Source organism: Leptonychotes weddellii, chromosome 12 (assembly GCF_054177405.1).
Source record: "Leptonychotes weddellii isolate Sample4059 chromosome 12, ASM5417740v2, whole genome shotgun sequence".
NCBI lineage: Eukaryota > Metazoa > Chordata > Mammalia > Carnivora > Phocidae > Leptonychotes > Leptonychotes weddellii.
In genome coordinates, this window is record NC_138380.1 from 74,241,763 (window position 1) to 74,269,611 (window position 27,849).

Genomic DNA, 27,849 nt, shown 5'->3' on the forward strand with positions numbered 1-27,849 from the left:
ACACACACACACCCCCACACACACACACACCCCACACACACACACTCACACACCCACACACACACACACCCATACACACCCACCCACACACACACCCACACACACCCCACACACACACACACACTCACACACCCCACACACACTCACACACCCACACACACACACACACACACACACACACACCCCACACACACACCCCACACACACACACTCACACACCCCACACACACACACACTCACACACCCACACACACACGCACACACACACACACCCACACACACACCCCACCACCACTGCCACCACCACCCCCACATAGATTAGAAACTTCTTGAGGTTGAATCTCTAATGCCTGGCATGATCAATAAATATTCACTGAATAAATGAATAATTATCAGGCCATTTATCTCGATGGTTTTAGCTAAGTTTTCACGTTCCTGAAAATATAAATTCTGTGCTTATCCCAGACATGCAATGTTCTCTCTTTCCTTGATAATTGACATGTGCACTTGATATCAAACTCCCCCCCGGTCCCATTAATACTATCCTATAAAGCAATCCTTTATAGGAAAGAAAATGATGTGAGAGAAGGTAAATGGAGATGGGGAGAGACACAATCCACATGGAGGCTGACGGCGGCTTTCTTGTGGAGGAGACACTGACTGTAAGACCTGCGAGGTGAGAATGAGGCAGGTCATGTCATGAAGAAAGGAATCATGTCACCTGGGAAGGAGACGGGCTGTGCCAAAGTCCTGAAGCAGCAAAAAGTTAGGTTTATACTAAAGGAGTTTCTAGAGTAGCCTTGTGATCTCACTGTATTAAAGAAGAAAGTGGTATGAATTAAGCTGGGAAAAGTAAGCAGGAACCAACATCTCCAGAGCTTTAGGGGTCATCAGACCAGCCTGTGTGTTGTCCTATGGCTGAGAAGCCTGCAGGAAGTTGCAGAACTCTGGCCATGGCCGTGCTGAGAAATGTTGGTGGCTGGGACAAGAGAAGGGGCCTCGGAGAGAAGTGGATGAATTGGGAACTGCATTTTGCATGGGTGTTAGATGGAGGGTAAGGGAAAGGAAGGTCTTAAGAATAGCTCCTTGTGGGCGTCTGGGTGGCTCAGCCGTTAAGCGTCTGCCTTCGGCTCAGGTCATGATCCCAGGGTCCTGGGATCGAGCCCCGCATTGGGCTCTCTGCTCAGCGGGAAGCCTGCTTTTCCCTCTCCCATTCCCCCTGCTGTGTTCCCTCTCTTTGCTGTGTCTCTCTCTGTCAAATAAATAAATAAATCCTTTAAAAAAAAAAAAAAAGAATAGCTCCTCGTTTCTTTACTGAGTTACTAGGTCCATGATGGGGACATTTACCAAAATACTAGCACTGGGGGAGAGCCACATTTTCAAACACCTCCTCTGAGGAAGTTCCAAGATGACTCAGGCTGATTTAGGTTTTCCTCTGGGCTCACATTTTACCTTGTAAATGAGTATTAGGATACTCATTATATAGTGCTGGGCACCGGGATGGCTCAGTCAGTTAAGTGTCCAATGGTTGATTTCGGCTGGGGTCATGATCTCAGGGTCATGGGATTGAGCCCCCTGTCAGACTCCGCACTGGGCAAGGAGTCTGCTCGAGATTCCCTCTCGTTCTGCCCCTCCCCTCGCTTTCTCTCTCTCAAATAAATACAATCTTTAAAATAAAAGATTATTTATCATATAATCCTATAATAACATTCTGGTTTTCTCTCTCCGAGACAACAGGCTCTTTGAAGATAGTGACCATATCTTTTCATCTTTCTGTTGGTAGGCCTAACACAGTGTCTCGCACAAAAAATGCAAACAATAATTGAATGAATGAATGAATGAATGAATGTAGGAAGAACTAAGAGAAGAAGCAAGAATCATAGTATTAGAACTATGTTAGCTTCCAATCTTTTTGTAGGTTCTGTTCATTTAAGACTATGCATAGACTTTTAATTTTAGTTCCTGTACAGTTCACATGCAGTGTTCTATTAGTTTTAGGTGTACAACATAGCGATGTAATACTTCCACACTCTGCATAGACTTTGATCAAAAATCTCTCAAGTCTAGTAAATTTCTTTCTAAAACTGTAAACTGCTAAAAATTGCCCAGTCCCTCAAAGTCAGTATGCGATTTTATCTAGCGTGCATGGATACAAAAAAAAAAAAAAAAAAGATGACCTTTTTTTTCTGTAGTCCTTGAGCTGCAAATTGGTCAAATAAAATATTTTATAATCAATGAAAACGAAAGACTATCTTTTAAAGATATGAGAGCGTTTGTTTATAGCTCTAAATGTTAATATTAATGTAACTTTCGGTGGGTATTTCTGAGACTTGTTATCCTGTTTTTATTTTTTTAAAGAATGTTTGATGTAGAAGGACAGAGATCTGAGAGAAAGAAATGGATTCACTGCTTTGAAGGTGTTACATGTATTATATTTTGTGCAGCACTCAGTGCCTATGACATGGTCCTGGTGGAAGATGAGGAAGTGGTAAGTCTCAAAGGAAAATAAAGCCAGGGTAAAACAAACAAACAAACAAACAAAAAACCAAGCATCGGTGCTTCCCAACATGACTACCACATTCCCCAACTCAGGGAAGATCTTCCAAACATAGATGTTACTTCTAGATCCTTGCTTATAATGCCCAATGTTAATATTTTGCCAATAATAATCCTACACATGCTCATCTTTATCCCTAACAGAACAGAATGCACGAGAGCCTTCACTTGCTCAACAGCATCTGTAATCACAAGTACTTTGCAACCACCTCCATTGTCCTGTTTCTCAATAAAAAAGATCTTTTTCAAGAAAAAGTAACCAAAGTGCATCTTAGTGTCTGCTTTCCGGAATACACTGGTAAGATACTTTTTTAATTCCATACAAAACTCTTATATAGACCTCTGTTTTCCTGTCTTCATCTTGACAGGTAACATTTATGAAGTTGAGGCTTATGATAATTGCTTGAGTAACATGTATGATCCAAACTGGAAGAAGTCTTGCAGCTAAATAGGAAATGCCTCTCTACACTGTCGGCATTAAAGAAAAGCTCTAATGAAAAAATGGGAGATTAGATGGACCAGCGTTGCTAATCTATGTATTAAACAACACCGCAAACTGTGTTATCTTAAACATTATAAACAATATAATATATTACAAATTGGCATTTTTTTTTTAAAGATTAATTTTATTCAAGAGAGAGGAGAGAACAAGCAGGAGGAGCAGAGAGAGTCCTAAGCAGACTCTGCGCTGAGTGGGGAGTCTGATGCAGGGCCCAGTCTCAAGATCCAGAGATCATGACCTGAGCTGAAACCAAGAGTCAGAGGCCCAGCTGACTGCACCACCCAGCATCCCCCCCAACTTGGCACTTTTTATGTATCTCCTGATGAAACTTTATAATGCAGTTGTTTCTCAAAGTCTGAATTAAGTTTCCTGAGGGACAGTTTGAATGATTTTTGAGAATAGTGACATTTTCTCTTTCCAGTTTTCATTTTCCAGTTTTCCTAGCTCCTAGAATGTTAGTGCTGATCCTGCTAATGACTATAAATGTCAGGTTCTATAAGTGGGTTTTTTTTTCCTTCAGAGACACTTTTTTTTTTAATATAGCTACATGCTCTGTTAATGAAACTATGTGTAAGATGGAAATACTTATGAATTAAACGACAAATAGGGGTGCCTGGGTGGCTCAGTTGGTTAAGCATCTGCCTTTGGCTCAGGTCATGATCTCTAGGTCCTGGGATGGAGCCCCTTGTCAGGCCCCCTGCTCCGTGGGGGATTTGCTTCTCCCTCTCCCTCTGCCCCTCCCCCCCCTCATGTGCACTCTTGCTCTCTCAAAGAAATAAAATCTTCTAAAAAAATAAAAATTAATTTAAAAAAGCACAAATAGAAGCCCAATTCCACCACTTTGTTTCATGGGTAGCCCAGATGTTACTATAAGCTTGGCATTCTGTCATAGTAGCTATTTATGCTAATCTAAAACTAGAGCTTCTATCTTTCTTCTAGCTTTGTAAATATTAATTATGTGTTAACACATTTATCATGTGATTAAATATAATCATGATTCCATGTTGATTTTTACAAACTAAATATAGACTCAATAAAGCTCTGTATATTTTCTTCTAACTAATAGGCTTTATTTCTTAGAGCAATTTTTCATTTACAGGACAAATGAATGGAAAAGGCAGAGTTCTCACCTACTCCCTCTCTGGTCAGCTTCCCATTTCCCTTACTATTCACATTTTGCATTGATGTGGTATATTTGTGACAATTGACTAACAGGTATTGATACGTTATGACTAAAGTCCATAGTTTACTAGGGGCACTCTGAGTCATGCAGTTCTGTGTGCTTTGCAAATTCATGTCACGTCCCTACCATTATAATAACATACAGAATAGTTCCACTGCCATAAAAATCATCTGTGTTCCACTATAAATCTATGCTTTACCTCTCCCATCCAACTTGTGGCAACCTCTGATCTTTTTTACAGTTGTGCCCTTTCCAGAATGTCACAGAGCTGTACTCCTACAGTATATGGCATTTTCTGACAGACGGCTTTCACTTTCCATTATAAAAACTATATGCATTTAAATTTCCTCCATGTCTTTTCATGGGTTGATAGTCCATTTCCTTTTATTGTTAAATAATAATTCACTCCAAAAACCAGTTTGTTTAATCTTTCACCTATCGAAAGACATCTTAGTTACTTCCAACTTTTGGCAATTATGAATAAAGCTGCTGTAAACATCTATGTTCAGGATTCTATGTACGTGTAAGTTTTTGTGCAAATATCTAGAAGCACATGTGTTGGGCTGTATAGTAAAACTATGTTTAGCTTTGTAAGAAACTGCCCAACTGCCGTCCAAAGTGGCTGTACCATTTTGAGTTCCTGTGGCTCCACATCTTCGCCAGCATTTGGTATTATTAGTGTTTTGGACTTTAGCCACGTTACACGGTTTTAAAGATTGTCTCTCATGGAATTTTTCTCCTAGTTACGATAAAGTGAGGAACACAAATTGTATCTCCTTGGAAAATTTTCACGTTGCTGCCCTATCCTATGTTAGGTTCCCTGAAAGTATATTCTGTTATAAAGCCCATCAACATGGATCACTTTTAGCTGCCTTGTGTTTCTTAGCATTCGTATTTTATTTCTGCCTTTTCCCAGTTGATCCGTTGTATGTCCTGCTACAGGGCTAACCATGCCTGAGCCCACCCTTCATCAACTTTCCATTTAGCTCCACTAAAGCATCAGTCAAGAACAGCTCTCTCTGGTTTGACCTATGTCATCTCAACTCCTTCGTTTGGTTAGCAACATAGTCCATAATCTGACCCGTACCATCCATTCTACTTGATTTGCTACAATTCCTCTGCAAAAATCTGTCCTTTCCGTCCAACTAGACTCTCCAAAGTGCACATTTGACTCTCAACCCCACCCTCAAGTCCAGTGATACAGGCCATTCTCACTCCCACTTTTTGGCCTCACTCAGACTGCTTCCTTCTTTCTTCTAGCTCCCCGTCAAGATCCAGCTCAAACACCACCTCGTTCTGCGGTCCACTCATCTACAAATGCCATTCTTCTTGTAGTTCATATTAACACACACACACACACCCACGTACACAGAGAAATGAACAGCCTTTGTCATATACATAGACTTCATTGCTCATTTATGTATATATGTTAGTATTTTTACTGTATTGTGAGTATTTGAGGCAAGTGAAGCCCCCACTCAGTGGGGCATGCATGGTTCCCCGCACAAATTTAGTATCGCATAAATCCCAGATAACTGACCATTGCCATCTTGATTTTTCAACACTGAGTGTATCAAATAGCAGCACACAAAGTAAAATCCTAAAACTTAGTGATATTTCTAATTTTATTCCTTTTAAAATGCAATTAATGTTTCTTTTCTTTTCTTTTTTTTAACAAGGACCAAATACATTTGAAGATGCAGGGAACTACATCAAAAACCAGTTTCTAGACCTGAATTTAAAGAAAGAAGATAAGGAAATTTATTCCCACATGACCTGTGCTACAGATACCCAAGATGTCAAGTTCGTGTTGGATGTAGTTACAGATATAATAATCAAAGAGAATCTAAAAGACTGTGGGCTTGGGCGCCTGGGTGGCTCAGTCAGTTAAGCGACTGTCTTCGGCTCAGGTCATGATCCTGGAGTCCCGGGATCGAATCCCGCATCGGGCTCCCTGCTCAGCAGGGAGTCTGCTTCTCCCTCTGACCTTCCACCTTCTCATGCTCTCTCTCTATGATTCTCTCTCTCTCATTCTCTCTCTCTCAATAAATAAATAAAAATCTTTAAAAAAAAAAATGAAAGACTGTGGGCTTTTCTAATCAGTCCTTTTTTTCTTCCACTCTTGCTCATGTACACTTCTCAAGATACAGAAGGAAAGGTGTTGTGCGATGTGTTTAGTTTTAACAGATTAGTGTTCTAAAACAAAAAGTTTTCATACAAAAATTTTACTATATTGTCGGCTCTGTCTGGTTAAGTTTCAATTTTTCTGGGACATTGAGGATGGGGGGTGTCTTTCGTGTCCTCAGGTCTGAAAACGTACATTTTGGTAATGTATCGGTACATATTAATGACAGTGAATTTGCTTGGTAGTAAATTTCTGTATTGTGATCTATTTCTAATCATAGAACACAAAAAATGCAAGGTATCCCGTATTATTTCACTGGCCACATTTTGAGAGACATTTGTTTTCACTGATACGTAACTGTGTCTTTACTATAACGACTATTCATTATTGGTCAATTCCTCCAATCAGTAAGTTGTTAATGAAATGTTCACTAGACATGTACTTGTCGATGAGAAATTCCATATGCAAAAGAAACGCATGCAATTTTATCTGCTACATTTTTCTTAGGGAAAAAAGTCATTCATGCTGAATTTACCCTTAGAATTAGAGATTTTAACAATCTATCTTTTTTGTACCAGCCTAGTAGAAAATGGGACTGTGTGCGGTCAATATATAGGGTAAGGCTGATCAGGCTGAACAACAGTCCTTAATGGAGTACTCATTTCCCACATTTTACTCCAACGTGGCATGGAGCATTATTACAACTGATGGTTGAGGGACAATAATTTTAGACCACAGGAGAGAAAAATAATTCCGTTTCTTGGCATTTAGTATGTTTTGGTTTTGTGACTAAGAAGTAGGAAGTAAGAGTTAATAATTAGGAGATTTTGTAGAAGAGAAACATTGAGCTTCTCTATTGGTACCATAGGGTCCATTCTAAATGTTCGACTGCATGATAATGGTCAAGCCTACTTTATAAAAGCTAATTTGGTGCCTTACAAACAGAAAAGATGTCATTTGCAAACAGAAAAGATGACTTCTCTTTTTTAAAGTATGTACCACTTACAACATAACCTTTTCAAGCAGGTCTCAATATTGTTTACTCTCTATCCTAGTAGAAGGTGATACATAGGTCAGAATAGTAGGTCAGTGGATGAGATTTATGACTACCCTGAAAAGAGAGCTAATTAGTGTTTTACAAGCTAAATTAGGAAATCAGAAATTAAGCAATTTGCCAATCTGTAGCTTAGATGGGTTTAGGTAGCTATGTCTCAGGGTCACTTCTTCCTGGTTCTGTAACATTTCCATTCTAAACACTTAGGAATGATCACTATTCAATAAATAGCCTTGACTGGAGTGCTTCTGGCTTTACTTTCAAAAAACACAAAGGAGTTATCAACAAATATAATCCAATAAAAATGTGATAATAAGAAAAATTAATTGGAAATTTCTTTGCAGAATATAAATTATTAAGGAGCCTAAGATAGCAAGGACAGAAAAAAGAGAAAACATTTAGTTCAAGAATTCAATAAAATTTTCTGGCTAAGAACCAATATCTATATGACAAAAACCCAACATTTTGCTAGGAGATATTCAATGCTCAGAGATTCTAAATTAAGATCACAAATGCTATCATTTCATCTTTTGCTTTGTCTTTTTATTTTTTCCCATTCTACTTTAACCTGCTTTTCTCTAACAGTGTGAAGAGAATTTTCCATAATGGAGTTAGATAGTTTGAGAAGTATTACTATTTTATTTGGATTTTGACTTTGTCTTACCCTTAGGATTTCTCTTTTCGGTGTAAATGGTGGGGTCAGAAATGGTTCAATTTGTCTTTTATTTATTTATTTATTTATTTATTTTTTAAAGATTTTTATTTATTTTTTAGAGAGCGAGCGAGAGAGAAACAGCATGAGAGGGGAGAGGGGAGAGGGTCAGAGGAAGAAGCAGGCTCCCCACTGAGCCGGGAGCCCGATGTGGGACTCGACCCCAGGACCCTGGGATCATGACCTGAGCCGAAGGCAGATGCTTAACCATCTGAGCCACCCAGGCGCCCTCAATTTGTCTTTTAAAAATACGTAACTCATTTCATTATGTGCAAAAATTTGACAAGTATCAATATTTATAAAATACTATTCTCTGAGAAATTAAAAAAATATGTTAAGTGATCAAACTAAAATTAGAGGTTACTTCAGATTACAGGAAAACAAAACAAAACCTATTCCTTCCAACCCAATGATTGGAATTTTAAAAATTCCTTCACAATCACAACAGTTGTTATGCCAAACAATTCATTTTAATTAAAAAGAGAAATCTTTAGTAGAGAAAATAGATGTTTGCATTATGACTTTAGTGATCACCCTCCTTAAAAGTGAGTCTATGTCTGATTTCACTTTTTAAATTTTTAACAAAAAAGGTTGGCCTAGACACACAGTATTTTGAACTAATTAAAGAAAGTAACAAAATGGAAAATCTGGAAAACCATGCTTTAGCCAGAAGAAAGTTGCCCTGAGACCAGCAATATTAAAGTTGGTTAGAATTCAAATACCTATTTCAATGGAAATTTCAACCTTCCAGCTGTACAGGTAGCGTTCTTGTTTGACGTGTCTCAAAGAAGCAGTCTTCGTGTTTATCAAAGTTCAAATGTTATTATACTATTTTCCTTTTCTGTTATTTGAGGTTTCTCTTCCTCACTCAGAATGTCCTTAAATCCTCTTGCCTCAGATTTTTAACACTTCCAACTCATTCATTTCTAAAATGTGTCCAGTTGTAGATACACTGCACCACCTGAGGGATCTGGAGCAGGCTTATGGCTAACAGAGTCACTGACAACTGAGTTTTTCCAGAAGCATGAACTGGTCAACAGATAAGTCTTTGCATCTTGGGACTAGTGACTAGAGAGTTAAATGAAGAAGAGTATTCATTGGTAATACCCCGGAGTCAAAATATTGAAGTTGGTGACTCTAAAAGCAGCTCTATAGAAAAGGGGTTTCAAATTCTGTGAAGTCTACAGCATACGTTATAGATATCCCATATCCTATTGGTTCGCAAAACTTAAAAACGAACACCAGTCTTCATGTACATCATACAAATTGGCAAACTAGTTTCTTTCAGGCTATGGGCCTGTCCTAAGACAAGTTTTCTTACTATCCTACTGAATCACGAACTATAGTTGCAAATACTTGCACAGATCCATCAGGCTTGACTTAATCACACGCTACATACATAAGAAAAAAGAAATCTTTCTTGTAGAGATACGTGTTTTTCCGATGTGACACGACTTCAGAATCAGAGACGGATGTGCTAGTTAGCAGGAGTAACTACTAAAAGTAAAATATTCATAAGAACTATAGAAGCAATTGTGGGGCGCCTGGGTGGCTCAGTTGGTTAAGCGACTGCCTTCAGCTCAGGTCATGATCCCAGAGTCCTGGGATCGAGTCCCGCATCGGGCTCCCTGCTCAGCGGGGAGCCTGCTTCTCCCTCTCCCACTCCCCCTGCTTGTGTTCCCTCTCTCGCTGTGTCTCTCTCTGTCAAATAAATAAATAAAATCTTAAAAAAAAAAAAAAAAAAAGAACTATAGAAGCAATTGTGAATCCTCTCAGAGTAACTTTAAAAACAGGAGACGCCACCCTCTGCCTGGATACAGCAAGTATTCAATTGATAATCTAACCAGTTATGACCCTCTTTCTTTGTCGGCCTTTTCTGACATGCTTACTGACCAGTCTACAGCCACACGGGGGCACACTAACATCATGTGTTTTTCTACCCAAATGTTGCAAACATAATAAATTTAGATTACCAATAGCTTTAATGGGACAGATAATCAAATCCTATTAAGAAACATAGCTCATTTTGTGCTTCCAGCTCAGCAGCATACGGTAATCTTCTGATCATAATACACACTACCTTAGTCAAATCTGTGAGTAACAAAGCTATGACAACAGCTCCAAATTTGTTCAGTGTTATACAGGTATTTAGTCTTTGCTCATGCTCTAATTTTTTTTAATTTTTTTTTGCCATTTCCAAGCTCTTGTTTAAATCTAAATTACCATTCATTTTGTACAGTGGGGTTTTCCATTCATCTATATTGTTTCCAAAATCTTGATTAGCTTACGGTGAAATGTAGGAGAAAAAATAATTTGATGTTTAACAACTCTTGTTTCATGAATAGTAATTAAATGGCTGCTTTTCGATGGGTTTCTTTTCAGTAAATCAAAGTAAAATTCCACTCTGCTAGAACGTTAACCATCCCATTATTATGTTGATTACAACTTTTTCCTTAACTACCACTCCACCAAATCGACAGGAAAATAAGTGCTCTGTGACATTTTGCGATTCTCAGCTCTGCGGCTGCCAACGCATTTTTCATTAAATAGCACAATTTTTACTCGAAACCACATTTGTCACACTAGTTAAGAAGTAAATAGAGTTACACGAAAGAAAGAGGAAATAAAAAGGCCCCAGTTTACTTCAGACGGACAGTAATAGCCCTCTAATTTTAACACCCTTCAGAAAGCAAATAATATATGAGACACACAAGCCAAGTGATTATTTGAAAGACATTGATGTTTTCTAAATTCATCAGATTGGAACCAAACCTAGCACATATATGTGATGGAAAGTATTTTTCAGGGTAGATTGTGGTGTTTTCTTTTTTGAAAAAGAAAAATGGCCAAATAAGACATTCCATTAGAATACCAAAAACAGTGGTGACTGTTTCTACTTTAACATATTAAAAGCCTTACGTTGGAGAAAACAATAGATGATTGTACTTAGAATTAGCGTAAGAAAGTTTGGCATAAAAAGCCCCACATGCAGAATGCCAAAGAAAAAGGTGCTGTATGCTAGGATTATTTATCCTATCCAATTAAAATCTGAATATTTTATTACATTTAAAAAATACTGTTGTAGAAGTGTACATTTATATGCTGGTGTATCTTGTTTTATCGCACTTTGCTTTACTGTGCTTTGCAGTATCTTTTGCTTACAGTTTGAAGGTTTCTCAAGGTTTGACCCTGTCTCCAGCAAGTCTGTCGGGGCCACTTTTCTGACAGCATTTGCTCACTTTGTCTCTTTACATTTTGGTAATTCTGGCAATATTTCAAACTTTTTCATTATTATATTTGTTGTGGTGATCTGTGACTGACTACTCTGCCCACCAGCCATTCCCCCTCATCTCTCTCTCCTTCTCCTTGGACCTCCCTATTCTCTGAGACACAATAATATTGAAATTAGGCAGCTTATCCACCCTACAACTGATGTAGGAAAGACCTTAGGGTTCGAAGCCGATAGCCAAGAAAGCATTCTTGAGATGTCTTCGGTGCCAAAAAAAAAAGTGGTTTTATTAGAGCACGGGGACAGGACCCTTGGGCAGAAGGAGCTGCACTGGGGTCAGGAGGAATGGCCCATCATATACTTTCAAGTTGGGCGGGAGGAGTTAGGGATAGGGTAAGTCTCGAAGGAATTTTGGAAGCAAGGATTCCAGGACCTTAAGGGGGCTAGCTATTCTTAGGAAAAGGTCATTTATTACCGTCTAATAAAACCTTAGTCATGAGACCCTTCCGATGTGTCTCAGTGGGTCATATGCTTGGGGGATGATTGCCAACATATATCTTGGGGGCAGAGATAAAGTTTCCAAAGGAATTTTTATAAGTTAAAGTTGATTTACAGGATCCTGGAGGGTTGGGCTAAGATTGCCTTTTGCCCTTAGCACAGTCTTAACATCGAGGCAGCTGAGTCCCTAGAAGAATGTCACTCTGCCTTTTCTTTCAAGGACTTGTCAATGGGCTGTAAGTAGTAAGGAAATTTAATAATTTTTCTTCTGCCTTTGTTTCCCACATCACGATGACCTCTAAATGTTCAAGTTAAAGAGCTGCGCATCTCTCACTTTAAAACAAAAGCTAGAAATGATTAAGCTTAGTGAGGAAGGCATGTCCAAAGTGGAGATAAGCCAAAAGCTAGGCCTCTTGCACCAAATGGTTAGCCAAGTTGTGAAAGTAAAAGATAAGCTCTTGAAGGATATCAGAAGTGCTACTCCAGTGAACACATGAAAGACAAGAAAGCGAAATAGCCTTATTGCTAATATGGAGAAAATTTTAGTGGTCTGGATAGGAGGTCAAACCAGCCACAACACTCTCTTAAACCAAAGCCTAATCCAGAGCAAGACCCTGACTCTCTTTAATTTTATGTGAGCTGAGCGAGGGAAGGAAGCTGCATAACAAAAATTTGAAGCTAGCAGAGGTTGGTTATTAAGATTCAAAGAAGGAAGCTGTCTCCATAACATAAAAGTACAAAGTGAAGCACCAAGTGCTATTGGAGAAGCTATAGCAAGTTCACCAGAAGACCTAATTCAGGAAAGCGGTTACACGAAACAACAGATTTTTGATGTAGAGAAAACTGCTTTATTTTGGAAGATGCCATCCAGGACTTTCATAGCTAGAGAAGAGAAATCAATGCCTGGCCGACTCTCTTATTAGGGGCCAAAGCGGCTGATGACTTTTATTTGAAGGCAGTGCTCATCGGCCAGTCTGAAAATCCTAGGGCCCGTAAGAATTACGCTAAATCTACTCTGCTTGTGCTCCATCAGTGGAACAACAAAGCTTGGATGACAGCAGCACATCTGTTTACAACGTGTTTACCATATTCGAAGCCCGCTGTTGAGAACCACTGCTCAGGAAAAAAAAAAAAAATCCCTTCAAAATAACATTGCTCATTGACAATGCACCTGGTCATCTAAGAGCTCTGATGGAGATGTACAGCAAGATTAATGTTTTCATGTCTGTTAACACAATGTCCTTTCTATAGCCCATAGATCAAGGAGTTACTTCTACTTCCAAGTCTTATTACTGAAGAGACAGTTCATAAGGCTCTAGCTGCCATAGATAGTGATTCCTCTGATGGATCTGGGCAAAATCAAGACCTTCTGGAAAGGATTCACCATTCTAGATACCATAAAGAACATTTGTGATTCATGGGAAGAGGTCGAATATCAAACTGAACAGGAGTTTGGAAGAAGTTAATTACAATTCTCATGGAGGAATTTGAGGGGTTCGAGAATTCAGTGGAGAAAATAACTACAGATGGGGTGGAAGCAGCACAAGAATTAGAATTAGAGGTGGAGCCTAGAGATGTGACCGAATGGCCATAATCCATGAGAAGTCTCGAATGAATGAGGAGTTGCTTCTTACGTGTGAGGAAAGAAAGTAGTTTCTTCAGATGGAACTTAATCCTGGTGAAGATGCTGTGAAGATTGTTGAAATGACCACAGAGGAGTTAGAATATTCCAGGAACTTAGCTGATAAAGCAGCAGCAGGGTTTGAGAGGATTGAACCCAAATTTGAGAAAAGTTCTACTGTGGGTCAAATGCTATCCAACAGCACTGCATGCTACAGAGAAATTATCTGTGAAAGGAAGAATCAATAGATGAGGAAAAATTTATTGTTGTCTTATTTTAAGAAGTTATCACAGCCACCCCAACCTTTAGCAACCACCACCCTGATCAATCAGCAGCCATCAACATCAAGGCAAGACCCTCTACCAATAAAAAGATTACAACTCGCTGCAAGCTCAAATGATGGCTAGCATTTTTAAGCAATAAAGTATTTTTAAATTAAGGTTTGTACATTGTTTCTAGACATAATGCTATTGCACATTTAATAGACTACAGAATAGTGTAAACCTAACTTACATGCACTGGGAAACCAAAAAGTTCACTGGACTCACTTTAGTATGATATTCACTTTATTGTGGTGGTCTGTAACCAAACCTGCAATATCTCTGAGATACGCCTGCAATAGCACAAATTATGTGAGATAGTTCTCCAACAAAAGAAACAATTTTATTTCCCTCATAAAGTCAAGTTAATTCATCATAGTGAGTCTACAAATCTTTAGTTGGTCTCTATTACATTCAAGAAATAATCACTTCACATTTTTTATTCACGTATATGGTGTGCCCCCCAATGATAGCTGTAGTGGTGGAGAATTATCACCCCCACCTCTTGAAACAAAAGGCAGAGAATTTTATTATAAAAAGTATATATACAATCTGGAGCGTGTGGGTGACTGTTGAGCCTCCGACTGAGTCAGTTGAGTCCGAGCCGAGCCTCTGTTGAGTCAGTTGAGCCTCCGACTCTTGATCTCAGTTCATGTGAGGAACTCTCTCTCTATATGTCTACCATATACATCACCCCAAAACAGACACAAACGTCTATTCCTTTTCTAAATATAAAAAAAGAAGTACTATTTTTCTATGAAACAGTAATGTAGGTATCTGGGCAGTTCTATTCTGGACCACCATGCTTAGAAGCCTCCATTAAACTCAGAGATTCCAACAGCAAATTACTTGTCAGGTGTTTCATTGTGAATCTGTGGTAAAAAGTTCTCCTGAACTGTATCTTGTCTCTGGAACAGGTGACATGGTAACTTTAGGGAACTCTGCACTGTGCTTGAGAACTTGAACCTAAGTATCAGTTCTAGGATGAACTCTCTCCCTATGGAAACTTGAACAATTCCTAATTTTACAAGGTGGCTGTATTTTCTTTCTTGTTTGAATTATTATTTTTTTTCACTGTCATCAATATTTATTGAACATTCTTGTTTGATTTACTTAAAGAAAATAGAAATAGGAAGAAAAATGGATTATTTTTTGGTAACAATATGTGACTTAATGTTTAAAATGTGTGATCTCCTTTACTTTTCAGTTTTAAGTTGAGGGCTTAGAAATGTTATTTATTGCTGGGTAGAACAATCAAGCATCTAACACTGGCCCTAGTAAAGGCTTGACAAGGCAAGATTTCATCGTTAAGCCTGGTAGAGGCTTTTGCCATCCAAGGGAGGAAAACCACATCAATTAAGGTATAAAAATTTCATTAAAGATAATGTGACAACTTAGTAAAATTACCAAATTTTTGACTTATGCACTTAAAATGGGCGAATGTATGTTGTCCCTCAAATTATAATAAAGTTGATTTAAAATTCTTCCCCATAGTACCTCACACATATTATATGTAATGGAATAAATATTTAATAAATTATTAAGTTCATATTTCCCATGATTAATATCCTCTCAGCCTAAAATCGAAATGTACCAAACTCCAACATCCCTGTTGGTCTAGGACCACCATCCTTGCATGGTTGGTTCCCTAAAAGTAATAATTTATTTTTTAAAAATTCCTGGAAGCTGAGATCATTCTCACGCTAAAAGTTTCAAGTTAACTCGTAGAGCTCAGGGTACATGGCCAAGTCCCTCACATAGTAGGTGCATAATGTTTGCTATTTCATTGCCAGAACTGCCCCCTCCCACTTCATGCCTTGTTAGCTCCTCCTTAAATCTTAAATCAGAGTTTACCTCTTCAGACAGGGGCTCCCAAAACTTACAGAAGTTCAACTGCTTTATATTTTTTAGAGTTCTTTATGATAATTTTACTTTTTGACTAATTGCAATTTACAATGAAATATTTGTGATTATTTAATTTACATTTATTTTCCCACCTTTCTGTAAGTTCCCTGAGGGCAGAGCCCTTATAGGGGTTTTCCACAATTGTGCTTGATGCAAAGTAGAAATTTATTGAGTATTTGTGAATTAATGGATGAATCAATGGTTGTTTACTAATTTCTCCTGGAAAGCTTCTATTCTCTTTGCCTTTGGAATACAATACTTTCCCGATTTTCCTCCTATCTAGTGTCTTCTCCTCCAACTCCTCTGGCCATCCTATAAATATTAGTATTACTAAAAATATGTATCTAGACCATCTTTTACTACTCTACACATTCTCTATTAGGAATCTTAAGTACTTTTTATGACTTCATTCTTTTGTAGGTAAGATCAGTCTTCTGATCTCTAGATGTATACCTTAACTGCCTCTTGAGACATATACAAATAAAACTCAACACTCAAAAATTAAAGTCATGATTTAATGAGTTTAATTAAATTTAAACTCACTGAATCTATCCCTCCTCCTATGATGTCTCTCAGTTGTTCAATGCCAACTTTAGGTTTTGCCTTTTTTCCCCCCTCATCTGATACCCAACTCTAATTACTCACAAGTTCTAGTGATTCTGCATGCTAAGTATTTCTTTAATTGCCTGCATTTTCCATCATCGTTATTCCTTGTTGAATTCAAGTCTCTCTCTTGCAGAAATTTCTGGGACAGCGCCTTAAACTGTCTACACTGCATCTGTTCTCACCACTTCCAATCTATTTTCCAACCAACTGACAAGATGATGGTGCTCGTTTTAAATTGCAAAACAACTTCATGTAGAGCTTCAAGTGCTTCCCTGGTTCTCCACTATTACAGAATCAAGTCCAACTGCCATGATACTTAAAAGTCCTCTATGCCCCAATACCTTTTCCCCTCTCTAGTTCAATCTTTTACCATTCTTCAATCTAAATCCACTGGCAAATGTGCTCCTTCCTAGAATATTCCTCCTTCTCCCCATTTGTTGACTGATTAACTCAATCTTTAAGTTTTTACTTTTTTTCAGACATTCTCTCCTTACCTCCCAGGTCTTGGCTACCTGTCTGTCCTTTGTGCTCCCTGACCACCTTATGTCTCCTTTGTAAGCCTTATCATGATAATGAAGTCAAGTAAATCCGTGTCAGTCCTTGTGAAGAGTACATAATCCACTTTAAGATAAGCATAGTTATATGTAGGCTCTGTTTATGATGAGGGAACAGAAGGCAAGCTGAGGACAAAGCTGAAGCTGACACCCTGTAAACCAACCCCCCCACCCCCTCCACCGCCTTGGGATATGTGTGACATTCCTCAGGCATTGCTGGCTGCCCTAAAGGAAAAACAAATAGTTAACTTGTAGAGATCACAATCCTGCAAGACCTGAGTCTCCCTCAGTTTACAAATGTCCTAGTGATTTACAAGGAAGAAGCTTTCTTATCAATAGCCTAACTTCCAGAGACCCATAACTCAGTTTCCTGAAGCCCTAATATCACCCTCCCCTCCATAAAATTGAGGGAGGCTGAGGCAGAAGGAAATGTAAATAAAATTGAATTTCTTGTAAATCTATAGCCCATTGATAAGGACGTGTGATAGGAGGAATGCAACATTCCTCCAGGAAGCTCCCAACTACCTTACTGTTAAGGTCTTACTAGAAGGAAAAACAACCTTAACTTGACAAATAGCAAAGCCTCTGGTGTCCTGTGTGTCTTCTTTAATACAGGAAAGTTCTTTCAAAACCTCCCTTTTTTTCCTTGCCTACCCCAACCCCATAGTATATAATCAGCCACCTTTCACAACCTCGGGGCAGCACCTTTTTCTGCCCAAGGGTCCTGTCCGCGTGCTTTAATAAACCACCATTTTGCACCAAAGATGCCTCAAGAATTCTTTCTTGGTCGTCAGCTCCGGACCTCACCCCACTGAACTTCACCTATATTCCAAAACCCCATCATTTACACCATCTGATTTGTGTCCATGTGTTTTAAAGTTCACAGCTCTGTCAATGTTCTTGATGCAGTAGCAAGGGATAATAAAAGTGTCTAAAGAAAGTCATGTATCATGACCAAAAAAAAAAAAAAAAAAACAACCTATTTTCTACCCAATTCAAACCTAAAAAAAAATCTTGAATGCATTTAGTAAAGTTTCCAATCAGCCATTCTTTACCTCTCTATTTTATATTCCAAAGGAGGCTACAGGAATATTTAGCAATCTCTGTTTTCTCAAAGCTATTTACCATGGCTTCTTAGTAGCAATATGAATTACACAAGCTTCTAGAGAGGAAGTCAAACCCATCACTATTCTAAGAAATAACAGTATCATCCTAAAGACATTTGAAAAGAAAGCAACACCACTCTTGCCTTTGCTGCCACACTGGTCCCTTCATAAAAAGAAACCTGTCTAGCATAACTCAGAAGGCTTGAAATGAGACTGCTGATCCAGAGCAGACATGTACATCAAACAGATTTTTTTTTTTGAGCCTTCGGATAATGAATAGCAGCATATCACAAAAGCCTGTAATAATTCGTCCATTACATGGAAAACAAACCTTAAAATGTGAGCATTTCTCTTTTCTACCAGCTTATAAAGATAGAATTGTCACATGAAGCACTGTCCTTAGAACAGCAAAACACAATAATAAAGGAACCAACCTTTAGAATCTTTAGACATTTCATAGCTTTTTATGCTTTATGATAGATGTTAACCTGTTCAGATTTACTAATATTTTTATGTTCTTTTTATAAAAAAAAGAAAAAAACACTGTCTTTAAGCCTTGCAAAAGCAATTCTGTTCTTAAAAACAGGACAGACTTTCAACTGCATATGTATCCAACTGCTTTACAAACATAAATCAGATTTTTACCAAAGTATCAGTCACTTTTAACACTAATAACAGCTGTAGTAGAAATGACCCCATCTGTAACTTTCCAAAAGAGCGCAAATCATATCAAGAGCGCAATCAAAGTTCTATCACAGAGCTTTGGAAAATGCTTACATCTCAAAATTTACAATATAACTTGTAAAGTTAATGAATAAATTACCTTTCAATGCCTATAAACACGAGTAGGTAATAATGAAACGCTTACTTCTATATTTTCTATAATCCAAATATATTTTTTCTTTTAAGTTTCTCACATTTTAACATGTTTTTATGTAAAAAAACATTTCCTTCACTGAGATGTACATGAATATATTTAGTTGTTCGGGGTAGATTTCAGTTGAAAATCAATACTTTTTCTCAATGAAGTTTAGCGATCATGATCTTTGATATAGATTTGGGAAATTCATCATTTCCATTAGAGGGTGTTTAATCATGAGATTTTTGATTTCTTTTACTGCCATCCCTTAAATTTATAAACTCACCAAATCTAGCGAGTTTCAGTAATTTTATCTCCTTGCTATAAAGTATGCAGGCAAGTTGCTAAATATAATTGCCTAAATCATTTCATGCTTCAGGAAGACCTAAAACACCTTTGCTAAACACAGTTTAAAAAGTGTCTTTTAAACTAATGAAACCTGCCAGTTGCTTAGTCCTTTAAATCAGCAGCTAAAGTCCAACCAGTTAAGGGTTGTAAATGTTTTATTCAATTTCCAGGGCTTTTTAAAAAAATTCAATAAAATTGAATTTTAAAAAAGTCAAAAATTGAATCTAAAAAAAAGTCAATAAAAAGCTTTAAAGAAAGATTCAAGGAATTTACTGTGCATGTACTCTGTGCTCTCTCTCAGTTGTGTTTCAATTCTAAAAATATAACCAGCATAAGTTTCAATTTTTTTTTTTTTTAGATTTTATTTATTTATTTATTTGAGAGAGAGAGAGAAAGAGAAACAGCATGAGAGGGGATAGGGTCAGAGGGAGAAGAAGGCTCTCCGCCGAGCTGGGAGCCCGATGTGGGACTTGATCCCAGGACTCCAGGATCATGACCTTAGCAGAAGGCAGTCGCTTAACCAACTGAGCCACCCAGGCGCCCAAGTTTCAATTTTTAAAGACATTTGAAGGGGCAGATTTTCTCTCATGCATAATGACCAAACTACAACAGCTTTGCCATCTATTAAACTCCCACAGTGTGAATGGTGAATGTACACAATTTGACTTCCTGATGATCATTTAATTGTCTATAAAAGGTGTTGTGATATTTGCCTTCTGAAAAAAATATTTTCACTTTGGAATTCTTTTTTCTCCTTGAAGTCAAATCAAGTCTTACTTCAGGAGAGGCCCATCTTGAAACCCCATCTCAGCAGAAGCCCAGAAGATGTCTGTTTATATTACCTTTGTGAGCAAAGACAACACAACGCCCAGCTGAGCCCATAGCATTTTACAAGTGCTCCAAACCCAGGAGATTGGCATATCATACATCCACATACTAATTGTGACATTAATCTATAACCATCAGCTGACTCCAGGTGTTAGAACTGTATTGGAAACATGTTGCAGTTTTAAATTGCTTCATCAAGTAACTCATCTGGTGCCATATTTTATTACTATTCCAACAACGGGAGCAAGAATAGTATAGCTGAGTATGAATTTTAAACAAAAAAAGCTCTGTTTTGATACACAAGTTGTATAAGCAGAATATGATAAAACTGTGCCATCTGGAACTCAAAGGACATTATCATCTGTCTAATGGGAGATTTCTTACTAAATAGGGTGTTTTCAAACTACTAGAGTATCTGCTCCTTTCAAACCCTGGTATCTTAAACCATAATGAATTATTCAACTGTACTAGAGACTACTCTATCTTCTGAGATAGGATATATTCAACATATTTTCTTCTTTCTTTAATGTCCCATCATCATTATGATGAACAATAATTACTATATTGTAATACAACAATAGCCTTAGTTTGGTTTTAGGCATGTGGGTTTTATTTTATTCATTGTCATAAGAACTTATACATGTGAGGAGCTAATATGAGTGATCTGGCAAAAGTGCTCTTGGCTTTAAAGACAAAGAGGCAAGAGAAACCTCCTCTTTAGTGTGGAGATAACATAAACAGAAAAGAGCAGTGCCAAGTAAGGGTCCTTTAGTTAGACATCTGGGCTGATAACAACTCTCACTGATTAGCTGCCAACCTGGAGCAAGGTCCTTAACTCCTCAGTATCCACATTCATAAAATTAGAGTAACAACAGCTACAGGTCAGAGTCCAGGACTAAATGAGGTAATATGTGTGGAGTGTTTAGAAGAATGCCTGCTCCATGTTAGAGATTATTGGTTATTAACGGAGGGAGCAGAAAAATTAACATGCAATTATAATGTCGTATACAGAAATATGAAGAGGGTTCTTGGTATAACAGAGAACCTGGTTGGGTAGGAGGAAGGGAATAAAGGAAAGTGGAGGTAAAAAAGGAAGAGATTTGGAAGAAATGTCCTCTAAAAGCTTAATACATTGATTAAAAAGGATATTAGAGGATATATAAATATATATATATATATAGATAGATTGCAAATATTGGTTCATTTTACTGGTAGCATCTGAGTTTAGCAAACTTGATTTCATCTTTACTATATCTATGTTACATTCATTGTATTAGGCTTAAGAGTTTTTATTAATTTATTTACTTACTCATCCTTCCATCTATCCATCCATCCACTAACCCATTCATTTATTAAATTTTTCAACTACTGCAAATTGGCACTTTGAAAATTTCTGTGAAATCATTCAAGTTTAATATGAGGTCTCTGTTACCAATATACTTTCAAATTCATAGAACTGTTTCCCACATAGGACAACATCAGTAAAAGTAAGGATTGAGGGGTGAGCTTTCTCAGACAAATTTTTAACATAGGTTAAATAAAGTTAAACATTTCTTTAATGCTGTGTTTTTTTGAGGAGACACAGTATAAAGCTTCCTTTTTGGAACCCCTATTGTTGCAGGTAGTTCTGGGAAATACAGTCTGGGCAATATTAGATAATAAATTCACAGCAATAACATTATTGCATGGATTTTGTGACAGGTTTTTTGGGCAAAGGTCTTTTCTACTTCATGGTTTTCAGTTTTGGTCAGCATAAGGTGACATGGCCACAAACTAAATTTCAGTGAAATAAGGGCCCTATTTTGTATTCCTTTAGACCACACACATGGGAAACAGATTGCAGCACAGTAAAAAGCAGTTTTAATAACTGACCAAGTCCAGGTAGCAAGACAAGGAGCCATGTCCTGGGCATGGTGTGGCCATCTTGTAGGTAATGCTTTTGTGCTGGGAGTCAGCACTGCCTTTTTTTTTTTTTTTTTAACAGAATGGATCATAGATACTATTTTGTGTGGCAATTTTCTTTAAAAAAACAAAAAGCTGTGAATAAGGGGAGGCCTTTGTGGTTCTCCAGGGCTTTGACTTTCATCCTGACTCTGAACTACATTGAATAGCCATCTTTAAGTAATGAAATCCTAATTCAGAAACTCAGATCCAACTCTAGCAGAAATCTTACTTTTCTAAAACTGAAACCATTAGAATGTCATTAATCTAATTTATTATCATTTTAAAATGCTGAGACAGAAATAAGATCCTTTCTCTCTTTCCCTAGGAAACCCCTTGCCCCTTTGTATAAAATCAATATGAGGTCATTCATCTCAGTACAACTCTTCCTTGACACTCTAATTTTTCACTAAAATGCTGTTGTAATAATCCTAACATGACTTTCTCAGCTTAGCTATTTTCCAGACAATTTAACCCACACAGTTGAACCTAGAAAAACGTTAGCACTTAGGTTGAGATTTCCCAAAAGAATATACAAAAGATGTATGAGACTAAGTGCCCCACTGCAGAGCAAAATAAATTATACATTAAGTACAACCACACTATCAGCAGCCAATCTTAAGTAGCATATCCCCAACCTGAAGACATAAGTAACAATTCCTTTATCACACAGGAAGACCAACATGTTTCTTCCGTTAGCAAAAAATTGATACAGGAAATCCCAAGTGTACTTATGATTCAGGAAAAAGACGACACAATTTGCAAGTCTGCTGTAAATAAACTTGATTTTGATTTTGGAATACATCAGTATGAATGTATGGTTGGAAAAAAAGAAGGTAAGAAAAATAGAAGAATGTATTTTTTTTGGACGTGTGTGAATGATGTCATTTTTTGCTCATTACTATGTCTATTATAAATATAAATACATTAATGATATTAAATTGGTATTTCTCAAACTAGTCTTGCTAACACCAGAGAGGACTGTTTAAAAATGTGTATTTGAGGTTCCCACTCTGATTCTGCTGAAGAACATCCATGAATTTGTGATTGCTATGATTAGGTAGTAGGGGAAACATTGCTTAAAACATCAAAAAGGAAACACGGATTTAAATTTTTATTTCCACTTATATATTTTTTTAGTTTAAATGTTAACGAAGCACTTAAACTGTGTTCTAACTTAGACCTTTGAGGGAAATGTGAGTGGATTAGATTAGTGTCTACTTTCAAAACCAACTATTCTAGTAAGGGAGATAAGCCAGGTATCTCAAGAGGAATTCTGTAATAAAGGTATTATCTCTTGCATTTGTTAAATCATTTTCTTATTCATTTATTTATTCAGTAAATATGTGTCACTCACCGGCTACAGCATAGGTATTAAGTCAAATTAGGGGTCTATAATCGTGAGCAAAAACAAGCACTTGTTCTGCCTTCATCAAATTCCTACTCTGGGAGGGAGAAAGCCATTACACAAATTAATAACATAGTGAGTATAAAATGCAATGTATGTTATGAAAGCAGTGAATGTGATCTCATTAGCACATAACATGCAAACAGTGATCTACTCAGATGGGGCAAGTTCTTTTCTGAGTAAATAAACTTGACCCAGGAATGAGGATGTAGTAATGAGATGAAGGGAGGAAGGGAACTATTCTGGGCTAAGATGAGTGTTCAGAAATGAGATGGTGTGATAAGATTAACAATTAGAAAAGTTCACCTTGGCCATGCTGTGGAAAAATGACTAAAAGAAGACTGGACTTGTACAGATCTGTGAGAAGCTATTCAAAATGCTCCAAAAGGAGATAATAACCTAACCTAGGACTACAGAGATGGAGAATAAAATGGCAGACAGACTTATAATGTATTCTGGAGGCCATTGCAACAGACGTCGTGATTAATTCATCACTATGAGACATGGTGGACAGTTAGGGAGAGAAAATGTTAGGGATAGTGGTGAGTTACCAAGATAGGGAATGGTCAAGAGCACCAAGTGTGGGGAAGGAAGGAGGAGTACAGGAAAATGGTGTTGAACATGATGACTTTGAGGAGCAGTCCAGATCAGAGACAGGTATTTTTGTGAAGCATCAAGAAATAGAGAGAAATAGAAACTGCGGATGCAAATGAGATTGTCTGAGGATCCAGAGTAGAAATCAAAAAGAACTTGGGACATTGTTAACAGTTATTTGGCCAAGAGGGGAAGATTGCAGAAGAGAGTCAAAAGTCAAGAAAAATACAGCTAAGATTCAGACCAGGGAGAGTACAGGGACAAGACAACACAGGAGAAATTTTTAAAACTGGAGAAGAACTATCAGTAGTTCTACACAGGAGGGGTGCCGGGGTGACTCGGTTTAGCATCTGCCTTTGGCTCAGGTTGAGATCCCAGGACCCTGGGATCGAGCAACATGTGTGGCTCCCCACTCAGCAGGGAGTCTGCTTCTCCTTCTGTCCCTCCCCCAGCCATCGTGGGACTTCCTTGTTCTCATTCCTTTCTGCCTATAGAAGTTTTTCATCTTGTACTGCTCCTTGGAGCTCCTTTCCATCTGTTAGATTGGGTTTTGTCTGATTCCTAAGTCACTGAACACAGCTAGTAAGATCTTTAAAATTTACTCAGTTTAATTTCTTTTTAAAAAAATTTTTTAGTTTAAATGTTAACAAAGCCCTTAAACTATGTTCCAATTTAGACCTCTGAGGGAAATGTGAGTGGATTAGGTTAGTATCTACTTTCAAAACCAACTATTCTAGCAAAGGAGATAAGCCAGGTATCTCAAGAAGAATTCTAAAATAAAGGTATTATCTCCAATCTTGCATTTATTAAATCATTTACTTATTCATTTATTTACTCAGTTTCCACTAACTACATGTATAAATGAGTAGGAATGATCTAAAATGCAGCTGAGAAAGTTAACCTTTAAATAGCAGTTCAAATTAAGGTGAATCACAAAATAGTCCTCTAAATTTTGTAATAATCACATTACCTTAAATAGATATGTGGTATGCTATTTCAATCTAAGTATTTTTTTTCTGGAGAATAAATATTTTATTCATTTCGTATGTAGATCTCATGTCTATTTTCAGGAATATTTTAATGCTAACTTTGGAGTATGACGTTATTTCTGTCTTTTCAACTCCAATCTCATGAATCTGTAAGAACTGTAAATCCTTAGGATAGGAAGTGAAGCAAGGTCCATTTCCTAGACTCAACTAATTCAATCCAAGTATTCTAAAAACAAACAAAAATCAAACTGAGGGTAAATTAGTTCAAGTCATGTATATTTCTTCTATCATTATTTACTGAAAGGTTAAGAGGCTAACTTTAAAATAATTCGATAATTTATAATCTTTTTCACTTGAGAATTTTAAAAATAAATTTGCAGTGATGTGACAAAAATTAAAGTTTAGAGTTTATCACTTTTATTTTTAATATTTGGGATGGGCAAAAGTTATTCTATTTAGAGGAGCGGAGACATAATTTCCACTCACTCACTTGGGTTTGCAAATTAAAAAGAAAAAACAAGCCTATATGTGGAAAAGTAAAAGAACATCGGAGGAGAAAAATCAAGAGCCATTTTACCAAAGAATAGTGGAAAATCATGCATTAATTTTTTTAAAAGTATACATTTTCCTTTGTGTGAATGATAGGTCTTTGAGATCTCAAACAGAACTAAATTAGAAAAAGGTGATCTAATAAAGTGACAAAGAATAGAAAGAATGTCTCTTTATACTCTCATTAAATTTTGGTATAAAGTTGGAAAATTTCCAAGATAGGAGCAATGATTCTAGGGGGAAAAAATTGAGGTAGCAGTAATAGAGATTTTAATACACTGTTGATTAACTGAACATGACATAAATAAGGAGAAAACATTTATGAGATCGTAGCTTAGAGAATAAATCATAACTTTCTGTAGGAGAGGCACCTACAGTCAGTGGAACCCTGGCAGGGAATCAGACTATTAAGTGAGAGAAATCCTATTATCCACTCTCTCCTTGCTCTCCTAGACTGCTGTCTTTGAAGAAAATGATACTGTGTGATCAGTCAACCCGATGCCAAGCCCTGTCAGATCTAGAATGCCAACGTAGGATGCAGTCTCCCTGAGTTCAAATCCCAGCCCTACCACTTACTAAATGGGTGACCTCACCTCTGAGCTTCACTTTCTTCATCCTTAATGAGTATGTCTTAGTCTGTTGGAGCTGCTATCACAGAATACCAAAGACTGGGTGGTTTATAAACAACAGAAATTTGCTTCGCAATTCTGGAGGCCAGGATGCTGGTAGTTTCAGTGTCTGGTGACAACTTACTTCCTGGTTCACTCTTCACCACATCCTCACTTGTCAAAAGTGGGTGGGGCACAAGCCATTCATGAGTGCTCTACGCTCACACCCTAATCACCTATCAAATACCTCACCAGTTAATACCATCACATTGGGAGTTAGGGTTTTAACATATGGATTTTAGGGGGACACAAACATTCAATCTAGAGCAGTAGTGATAATGGTTTTCTCATTTACTGAGCTGATACAAGAAGTAGTGTATATAAAGCATATTGTACAGTGCTTGAGACATATTAAACATCAGATAAATGCTCTCAGTATTTGTGATTTCAGCCTTCCAAGAAATACAGAAATGACAATATAGAAACCTGACCTTGCAAACCAACAGAAAATCTCCAAGTTGTACCAGAGACTACCAAGACCTGTGTCCACTTCAGCTAATTCTCAAGGGAAAAGTGACGTGCAGTTTTTTCAATACCAATATGGAAGCTCAGTGGACACGACCTAGAGGTATTCATACATAAAGCCATACTGAAAATCCTGTGAAATGGCACAAGGTAATGGGAAGAAGTCAGGCCGGACTCCGTATGCACTCAGCATGACCGCAGATGGCAGGAATTGATATGGATGATGAGCCGGAGTCAAAGGGGTGTAATTAGAGAAAAAGCAAGTGAATGCGCTGTCTGGGGTCTGACAGAGAACAGCAGAGGAAGGGCAGGGAAGCAGGTAAGGATGAACATCACGAGCAAGCCATCCAGGCAAGAATTAGGGAGATCAGTGAGATACAGTGGAGAGGCTCGGGTTTGACATCATGAGTAATTCATTTTTTTTTTCTTTTCTCATTTCTCTCTAGTTTTTATTATGTCGCTATTATGCCTATAGCTTAAATTGTATTTTAAAGTAATTACCTGGACTGACATGTCTATAATCAATATGGTTTTCCCATGACATGAAAATGGATAGTTCTTTGACAACTTTTAACATTAGGACATTTCAAATCCATGTGAAAAACTAAGGCAATTATCCTTACCGTCATGTAACTGAGGTTAAAATGTTTACTTCCTTATTTCTTATATGATTATGTTTGTCTTCCATTTCATCATTCAACAGGTCTCCTGACCTGTTCAATACATAATTTTCTATCTGTTCAATATAGAATCTTAAGTTCTAACTTTAGCTCAATGTAGTAGGCAGAAATCTAAGATGGCTCCAAGATTTCTACCCTCCGGTGTACACAGCTTGTAGAATACCCTCCTCTGAGTGTGGGCAGGACTGTGAATATGATTAGATATCACTCCTGTGATTAGTTATCAGTTGATTTTGAGGTGATCAAAAGGGATAATACACTCGGTGGGCCTGACCTAATCAGATGAGCTCTTTAAAAACGGCACTGTCAGAGAGATGCTCTTCCATTGGTCTGAAAGATGAAGTACTTTGTCATGTTGTGAGAGGGCCTATGAGTGGGTGGGCGATCTGTGGTCTCTAGGAGGTGATAACAAGAAAACAGGGACCTCAGTCACATAGCAATTAGGGACTGATTTCTGCCAAGAACTGAGCTTAGAAGAGAACACCCCAAGTCTCAGACGAAACTGCAACCTTGCTTAACAGCTTGATTTCAGCCTGGTGAGACATGAGG

At 37.6% G+C, this 27,849-nt stretch overlaps 1 protein-coding gene across 1 annotated transcript in view; it reads left to right on the plus strand.

Annotated features, from left to right (window-relative positions):
- Positions 1 to 6,317, plus strand: part of GNAT3 (G protein subunit alpha transducin 3) — a 53,015-nt gene extending 46,698 nt beyond the window's left edge. Inside the window, exons 6-8 of the mRNA XM_081800642.1 lie at positions 2,359 to 2,488; positions 2,701 to 2,854; positions 5,921 to 6,317. Coding sequence (XP_081656768.1) covers positions 2,359 to 2,488; positions 2,701 to 2,854; positions 5,921 to 6,132 — 496 coding nt within the window. The 3' untranslated portion in view covers positions 6,133 to 6,317. The remainder of the gene's footprint in view (positions 1 to 2,358; positions 2,489 to 2,700; positions 2,855 to 5,920) is intronic.
- The last annotated feature ends 21,532 nt before the right edge of the window (positions 6,318 to 27,849 follow it).